This window comes from Pristiophorus japonicus, unplaced genomic scaffold, assembly GCF_044704955.1.
Source record: "Pristiophorus japonicus isolate sPriJap1 unplaced genomic scaffold, sPriJap1.hap1 HAP1_SCAFFOLD_640, whole genome shotgun sequence".
Taxonomy (NCBI): domain Eukaryota; kingdom Metazoa; phylum Chordata; class Chondrichthyes; family Pristiophoridae; genus Pristiophorus; species Pristiophorus japonicus.
Window position 1 is genome coordinate 52,468 of NW_027254552.1, and position 9,394 is coordinate 61,861.

The 9,394-nt window shown below is 46.3% G+C and overlaps 1 protein-coding gene across 1 annotated transcript; it reads right to left on the reverse strand.

Annotated features, from left to right (window-relative positions):
* Positions 1 to 8,234: 8,234 nt before the first annotated feature.
* LOC139255830 (zinc finger protein 211-like) lies at positions 8,235 to 9,067 on the reverse strand (the record flags this gene model as incomplete). The annotated part of the gene is made up of 1 exon (XM_070874016.1): positions 8,235 to 9,067. A coding segment is annotated over exon 1 (732 nt), but the record flags the coding sequence as incomplete, so codon positions are not given.
* Between the last annotated feature and the right edge of the window lie 327 nt (positions 9,068 to 9,394).

Genomic DNA, 9,394 nt, shown 5'->3' on the forward strand with positions numbered 1-9,394 from the left:
AACTTAGCGGTGCCTCTCTGGGTGTATTGCTCTGTTGAGAGCAAGTGTTGCATTGGCGCATGCATGACTCTAAGTCTGCGTCGATGCTGGGCCACCACACATGGGATCTGGCTATAGCTTTCATCATTACTATGCCTGGGTGGGTACTGTGTAGGTCGTGTATGAACATTTCCCTGCCTTTCTTAGGCAAAACCACACGATTACCCCACAAAAGAGAGTCCGCCTGTATGGACATTTCGTCGTTGCACCGCTGGAATGGCTTGATCTCTTCATGCATCTCCACTGGGATGCTGGACCAGCTCCCATGGAGGACACTGTTTTTTACAAGGGACAGTAAAGGATCCTGGCTGGTCCAGGTCCTGATCTGGCAGGCGGTAACGGGTGACTTTTCATTTTCAAATGCATCCATCACCAAGAGCAAGTTGCAGGCTTTGCCATTTCCACCCCGGTGGTGGGCAATAGTAGCTGACTGAGAGCATCAGCGCATTTCTCTGCCTGATCTGTGGTGGATTACATAGCTGTATGCAGCCTGCATGAGTGCCCATGTTTGGATGCGGGCAGAGGCATTGGTATTAATCCCTTTGCTCTCTGAGAATAGCGATATGAGCGGTTTATGGTCAGTTTCCAGCTCAAACATGAGACCAAACAGATACTGGTGCATTTTTATCACCCCGTAAATGCATGCCAGAGCTTCTTGTTCAATCATGCTATAGACCCTTTTGGCCTTGGACAAATTCTTGGATGCATAGGCGACCGGTTGCAATGTTCCCGATTTGTTAGCTTGTTGTAACACACACCCGATCCCGTATGAAGATGCATTGCAAGCTAGCACTAAGCGTTTACATGGGTTATACAAGACAAGCAGTTTGTTGGAACATAACAGATTTCTGGCTTTCTCAAAAGCAGCCTCTTGTGATTTACCCCATACCCAGTCATCTCCCTTGCATAGCACATGTAGAGGTTCTAGCAAGGTGCTTAACCCAGGTAGGAAATTACCAAAATAGTTGAGGAGTCCCCAGAATGACGGCAGCTCTGTCATGTTCTGTGGTCTTGTCGCATTCTTGATGGCCTCCGTCTTGGCGTCGGTGGGTCTGATGCCATCTGCCGTAATTCTTCTCCCTAAGAACTCGACCTCTGGTGCCAGGAAAACACACTGCGCATTTCAACCGGAGTCCCACATGATCTAGCCGACTTAGAACCTCTTCCATGTTCTGCAAGTGTTCGACGGTGTCCCGACCTGTGACCAGTACGTCGTCTTGGAAAACCACGATGTGTGGAACCAACTGTAGCACACTTTCCATGTTCCTTTGGAAAATTGCTGCGGCCGATCGAATCTCAAACGGGCACCTATTGTAGATGAACAAACCTTTGTGCGTGTTGATGCAGGTGAGGCCTTTCGAAGATTCCACCAGCTCCTGCGTCATGTAGGCCATGGTCAGGTCCAACCTGGTGAACTTCTTTCCTCCAGCCAGAGTCACAAAATAGGTCATCTGCCTTGGGTAGCGGGTACTGGTCCTGTAGCAAAAAACAGTCAATCGTTACTTTCTAGTCCCACAAATTCTGACCGTGCTGTCGCCTTTGAGAACCAGAACAATAGGGCTGGCCCACTCATTGAACTCTACCGGCGCAATGATGTCTTCTCACTGCAGCCTGTCCAGCTCAATTTCCACTTTCTCTCGCATCATATATGGTACCGCCTTTTGGTGGATGGGTTGTGTACCGGGAACCAAGTGGATCTGTCCCTTTGACCCCGAGAAACTTCCGAAGCCTGGCTCAAACAATGATGGGAAATTGCTCAGAACCTGGGCACATGAGGCGTCATCAACGGACGAGAGTGCTCGGATGCTGTCCCAGTTCCAGCGGATTTTTCCCAGCCAGCTTCTGCCGAACAGCGTGGGGCTATCTCCTGGTGCAATCCATAGTGAGAGTTCGTGCACTGTTCCATCATAGGAGACTTTTACTGCTGCCCTGCCAATTACAGGGATCAGCTCTTTAGTGTAAGTTCTTACCTTGGGATGAATGGAGCTAATCTTGGGCCTGTGTGCCTTGTTGCACCACAGCCTGTCAAAGGCCTTTTTGCTCATGATAGACTGACTCGCACCCGTGTCCAGTTCCATGGATACTGGAATTCCATCCAGTTTGACTTTTAGCATGATCGGTGGCCATTTCGTGGTGAAGGTGTGTACCCAGTACACTTCTGCCTCCTCAGTTCTAGTCTCTAGTTCAGCCTGATCCGCCATGGATCTGTTCTCTCCGCAACATGGTGGTTTGCAGGGTTTGCAGCTCATCTGCACATTCGCTGGAGGTGTCCCATTGTTCCACAGCCTTTGCACACATAGTGTTTGAAGCGGCATTGATGGGCTCGATGATCACCTTCACAGCAACATCAAGGTGTTAACTGCCTTGCATTAATGATTGATGGCAGACTCTGGGTCATCTGAGGTCGTGCAGCTGCAGGTGTGTACATTCTGCCATATCCATTTCTGCCTGAAAAGGACATTACTTTGTGTACAGTACTTGCCAAAACCTCTTTATGCTGCGAAATTTGTTTAGTGTTATCGTTGGTGGCCATAAATGCCTGGGCTATCGTTATGGCTTTGCTCAGATTCGGTGTTTCAACAGTCAACAGTTTGCGAAGGATAACCTTATGGCCAATGCCAAGCACAAAAAGTCTCTAAGCATTTGCTCAAGGAATCCATCGAATTCCAATGTCCTGCAAGGCGCCTTAGTTCAGCAATGTAGCTTGCCACTTCCTGGCCTTCAGACTACTGACACATGTAGAATTGATACCTTGCCATCAGAACGCTTTCCTTCGGATTTAGGTGTGTTCGGACCAGCGTACACAGTTCTTCATAGGATTTGGTTGTTGGTTTCACCGGAGCGAGAAGATTCTTCATGAGGCCATAGGTTGTTGCCCCGCAGACGGTGAGGAGGATCGCCCCTCGTTTGGCAGTGTTCTCATCTGCTTCTAGCTCGTTGACGACAGGGTATTTGTCGAGTCACTCCATGAAGGCCTCTCAATCATCCCCTTCTGAGAATTTCTACACGAGACCAACAGTGTTCCATGGTTGTTCGCATGGTTGTTCATTATCTCGTCGCCAATTGTTATGCTCATAATAAAGTAATGCAACTGAGTACTGTAGACATAGAAACATAGAAAATAGGTGCAGGAGTAGGCCATTCGGCCCTTTGAGCCTGCACAACCATTCAATAAGATCATGGCTGATCATTCCTTCAGTACCCTTTTCCTGCTTTCTCTCCATACCCCTTGATCCCTTTAGCCGTAAGGGCCATATCTAACTCCCTCTTGAATATATCCAGTGAACTGGCATCAACAACTCTCTGCGGTAGGGAATTCCACAGGTTAACAACTCTCTGGGTAAAGAAGTTTCTCCTCATATCAGTCCTAAATGGCCTGCCCCTTATCCTAAGTCTGTGTCCCCTGGTTCTGGACTTCCCCAACATTGGGAACATTCTTCCCGCATCTAAGCTGTCCAGTCCCATCAGAATCTTACATGTTTCTATGAGATCCCCTCATCCTTCTAAACTCCAGTGTATAAAGGCCCAGTTGATCCAGTCTCTCCTCATATGTCAGTCCAACCATCCCTAGAACCAGTCTGGTGAACCTTCGCTGCACTCCCTCAATAGCAAGAACGTCCTTCCTCAGATTAGGAGACCAAAACAGAACACAATATTCCAGGTGGAGCCTCACCAAGGCCCTGTACAACTGCAGTAAGACTTCCCTGCTCCTATACTAAAATCCCCTTGCTATGACGGCCAACATACCATTTGCCTTCTTCACCGCCTGCTGTACCTGCATGCTAACTTTCACTGACTGATGAACCATGACACCCAGGTCTCACTGCATCTCCCCTTTTCCTAATCTGCCGCCATTCAGATAATATTTTGCCTTCGTGTTTTTTCCCCCAAAGTGGATAACCTCACATTTATCCACATTATACTGCATCTGCCATGTATTTGCCCACTCGCCTAACCTGTCCAAGTCACCCTGCCGCCTCTTAGCGTCCTCCTCACAGCTCACATCGCCACCCAATTTAGTGTCATCTGCAAACTTGGAGATTTTGCACTCAATTCCATCATCTAAGTCATTAATATGTATTGTAAAGAGCTGGGGTCCCAGCACTGAGCCCTGCGGCACTCCACTAATCACTGTCTGCTATTCTGAAAAGGACCCATTTATCCCGACTCTCTGCTTCCTGTCTGCCAATCAGTTCTCTATCCACATCAGTACATTACCCCCAATACCATGTGCTTTAATTTTGCACACCAATCTCTTTTGAAAGTCCAATGCACCACATCCACTGGTTCTCCCTTGTCCACTCTACTAGATACACCCTCAAAAAATTCCAGAAGATTTGTCAAGCATGATTTCCCTTTCATAAATCCATGCTGACTTGGACCAATCTATCACTGCTTTCCAAATGCGCTGCTATTTCATCCTTAATGATTGATTCCAACATTTTCCCCACTACTGATGTCAGGCTAACCGGTCTATAATTACCCGTTTTCTCTCTCCCTCTTTTTTAAAAAAAAAGTGGTGTTACATTAGCAACCCTCCAGTCCATAGGAACTAATACAGAGTCGATAGATTGTTGGAAAATTACCAATGCATCCGCTATTTCTTGGGACACTTCCTTAATTACTCTGGGATGTAGACTATCAGGCCTTGGGGATTTATCGGCCTTCAATCCCGTCAATTTCCCAAACACAATTTCCCGCCTAATAAGGATATCCTTCAGTTGCTCCTTCTCTAGCCCCTCGGTCCCCTGGTACATCCGGAAGGTTATTTGTGTCTTCCTTTGTGAAGACAGAACCAAAGTATTTGTTCAATTGGTCAGCCATTTCTTTGTTCCCCAATATAAATTCACCCGAATCCAACTGCAAGGGACCTACGTTTGTCTTCACTAATCTTTTTCTCTTCACATATCTATGGACGCTTTTGCAGTCAGTTTTTATGTTTCCAGCAAGCTTCCCACTCTTAATTAAACCCTTTTTCCTCTGCTGAATTCTAAATTTCTCCCAGTCCTCCAGTTTGCTGCTTTTTCTGGCTAATTTATATGACAATGAGTAACTGTGACCTAAGCTCCTTTATTCAGACTCCAGAGTGCTGGTACAGTGTGGGAGACCTGCTTATATACAGTGCTCCTAAGGGATGCTGGGATCCCTTAGGACTCCAACAGGTAAGCCGTCTGCTGGTAGTATGCAACCCCAGGCAACTTGTATAATACATGACAGGTGGGCCAAGGCAGCAGCGTGTTCTGCGACCAATCACGCTGATTGAGGGTTGGATCCTGAGTCGGACTGTCAGGTGAGTCGGTGTGAACCCCTCTTAAAGAATTTATCTTTTCACAGTTAAATCGAGGTTTGTTTTGGCAAAATAAGAGGTGAACATTTGTCAGTATTTTGTTTCCCTGGAGTTCCTATTATGAGTTCCAGGCACTTCAGTGCCAAGTCGAATAAAAATTGAAAAGATCATTCATTTCCCTCTTAGCATGTCACTGTTAGTTAAAGGAACATAGATTGAGTTCCCCTCATTATGCATTTGTAGTAGTTAAAGTAACAGCCTTCCTATTGGTAGTGAGTCACATTCTGTGCTGGAGGAGATGGCTGGTGGTTTCAGCCTTTAAAATACTCCTCCACTTGTTGCAATTTCTCCAAAGTATCACCGTTGCCTATCTCTGTAGTCTCCTCCAGCCCAGCAACCCTCTTAACAGTTTGGGTTTGTTTTCTTTGGAACAGAGGAGGCTGAAGGGAGACGTTATTGAGGTGTATAAAATTATGAGGGGTCTAAATAGAGTGTATAGGAAGGACCTATTTCCGCTCGCAGAGGGGGGTCAACAACCAGGGGGCATAGATTTAAAGTAACTGGTAGGAGGTTTTGAGGGGAAATTTCTTCACCTAGAGAGTGGTGGGGGATCTGGTACTCACTGCCTGAAAGGTTGGTAGAGGCAGAAACCCTAACCACATTTAAAAAGTACTTGGATGTGTACTTGAAGTACTATAACCTACAAGGCTACGGACAAAGAGCTGAAAAGTGGGATTAGGCTGGATAGCTCTCTGTCGGCCTGCGCAGACACGATGGGCCTAAATGGCCTCCTTCCATGCTGTAAATTTCTATGCTTCTATAATGAGAAACAATTTACAGTGTCGGGGGTCTGTGTTGCTGTTAGTTAAAAGGTACAGAGATTGATTTACCCTCATTATGCATCTTTAGTCATTAAACAAAAACCTTTCCTGTTAGCAGTGAGTCACATTCTGCACTGGGAGACAGCTGGTGGCCTCAACCTTTAAAATACTCCATGTCAAAGTCCCACCAAGGCCTCGCCCCTCACTATCTCTGTAATCTCCTCCAGCGCATCAACTCTCTTAATAAGGAGAAACAATTTTCAGTGTCAGAAGGCTCGGTAACCAGAGGTCACCGATTTAATGTGATTGGCAAATGAACCAGATGCTACACGAGGAGGAAAAATTAAGCAGCTAGATGTTATGGCCTGGAACGCACTGCCTGTAAGGGATATGGAAGCAGAATCACATGTTACTTTCAAAAGAGATAAATATTTGAGTTGGAAAGATTTGCAGGGTTATGAGGCAAGAGGAGTGGTTTGCATCCTCGTGTCTGAAGAGAAGTAGCGGCAGGGATAGTGGATGCACTGGTTGTAATTTACCAAAATTCCTTGGATTCTGGGTCGGTCCCAGCAGATTGGAAAACTGCAAATGTAACACCCCTATTTAAGAAAGGAGGCAGACAAAAAGCGGGAAACTAGTTAGCCTAACATCTGTGGTTGGGAAAGTGTTGGAGTCCATTATTAAAGAAGCAGTAGCAGGTCATTTGGAAAAACAAAGTTCGGTCAAGCAGAGTCAGCATCGATTTATGAAGGGGAAGTCATGTTTGACAAATTTGATGAAATTCTTTGAGGATGTAATGAACAGGGTATATAAAGGGGAACCAGTGTATTTGGACTTCCAGAAGGCATTTGACAAGGTGCCACATAAAAGGTTACTGCACAAGGTAAAAGTTCATGGGGTTGGGGGTAATATATCAGCATGGATAGAGGATTGGCTAACTAACAGAAAACATAGAGGTGGGATAACTGGTTCATTGTCTGGTTGACCATCAGTAACTAGTGGGGTGCTGCAGAGATCAGTGCTGGAGCCTCAACTATTTACAATTTATATTAGTTACTTGGATGAAGGGACCGAGTGTAATGCGGCCAAATTTGCTGATGATACAAAGATGGGTGGGAAAGCAAGTTGCAAGGAGGACACAAATAATCTACAAAGGGATATAGATAGGCTCACTGAGCTGGCAAAAATCTGGCAGATGGACTATAATGTGGTAAATTGTCAGGTTATCCCCTTTGGTAGGAAAAATAAAAATAAATTATTATTCAAATGTGACAATTACAAAATGCTGTAGTACAGAAGGATCTGGGGGTTCTTGCACATGAAACTCAAAAATTTAGTATGCAGGTACAGCAAGTAGGCAAATGGAATGCTGGGGGATGGTATAAAAGTAGGGAAGTCCTGCTACAACTGTACAGGGCATTGGTAAGACCACACCTGGAGTACTGCGCACAGTTTTGGTCTGGATTGTCTCCATTCCCGTGCCAAGGGGATTGCTGCACCAGACGGGAAGGGCAACATTTGGGGACACGGATTCCCCACCAATTCCCATTCCCCTTCTTTCTGGTGGATAATGGAGGGACCACTGTGTGTAATGTGCAAGTCAGTAAGAATTGTCAGCAAGCTCTTTCTAATTGGAGATTTTATTCAGTGGAAACTTTGACACGATTGTAGATTTTATACCAAAGATCAATTAAAGTAAAAGTTCATAATTTTATTCCAAACTGAATTTCTGTTGAGAGTCGCTGAATTAAGGGGAAAGATAACACACAGCGTTTCTCAAATGGACACTGCAGCCCCGAGAACACAATCAGCAATATATCCAGAATATTAAAGTCCAGCCCAGTTATAGGGTTATTAATATCAGCAGAAACAAACCCCAATTGTCAGAATGAACATGGTTCAGTCGGGATGTGATTAACAGCAGCAATAACAGCAGATTCCAACCCCTGCAGTCATTTGTGAACTCGCTGGTGTGTCAGCAGGGTGGATGACCGAGTGAATCCCTTCCCACACTCAGAGCAGGTGAACGGCCTCTCCCCAGTGTGAACTCGCTGGTGTCTCAGCAGGTGGGATGAACAAGTGTATCCCTTCCCACACTCAGAGCAGGTGAACGGCCTCTCCTCATTGTGAACTCGCTGGTGTGTCAGCAGGGTGGATGACCGAGTGAATCCCTTCCCACACTCAGAGCAGGTGAACGGCCTCTCCCCAGTGTGAATTCGCTGGTGTTTCAGCAGGGTGGATGACTGAGTGAATCCCTTCCCACACTCAGAGCAGTTAAACGGCCTCTCCCCAGTGTGAACTCGTTGGTGTGACTGTAGATGGGATAATCGAGTGAATCCCTTCCCACACTCAGAGCAGGTGAACGGCCTCTCCTCATTGTGAACTCGCTGGTGTGTCAGCAGGGTGGATGACTGAGTGAATCCCTTCCCACACTCAGAGCAGGTGAATGGCCTCTCCCCAGTGTGAATTCGCTGGTGTTTCAGCAGGGTGGATGACTGAGTGAATCCCTTCCCACACTCAGAGCAGGTAAACGGCCTCTCCCCAGTGTGAACTCGCTGGTGTGACTGTAGATGGGATAATCGAGTGAATCCCTTCCCACACTCACAGCAGGTGAACGGCCTCTCCCCAGTGTGACTGCGTCGATGAACTTCCAGCTCAGATGGTTTTCTGAATCCCTTCCCACAGTCACCACATTTCCACGGTTTCTCCGTGGTGCGGGTATCCTTGTGACTCTCCATGTTTGGACAATCAGTTGAAGCCTCACCCACGCACACAACACGTTTACAGTTTCTCTGCAATTTGAATGGTGCAATGTTCATTTAGGCTGTGCAACTGGCTAAAGCTCTTTCCACAGTCAATGCACTGGAACACTCACTCGGGTGTGTGTGTCTCGGTGCTTTTCCAGTCACACTGATATTTGAAATCTTTACCCACAGGCAGAACAGACAATCATTCCTCCTTCCACTTTCAGGTCCTGATGAATCGATTGACTCCGTCAGATCTTGACGCGACGTTTGATTTGTGTTTCCTGTCTGAAAATCTAACCTTCTAAAACGCTGTAAAAGGAGATAACAAAACTCATCACTATCAGTACAAGACAGAAATTCAGAACAGACACATCTAGTTTCCATGGAACATTCTTTCCTCTCTTGTTCTTCCAAAGCTGTAAATCCCTGTCCCACACATTGTCCCTCCTGCTGTGCTGAAATCCAAACCCATCGCACTTTTCTAGACTGTTTCTCCTCCA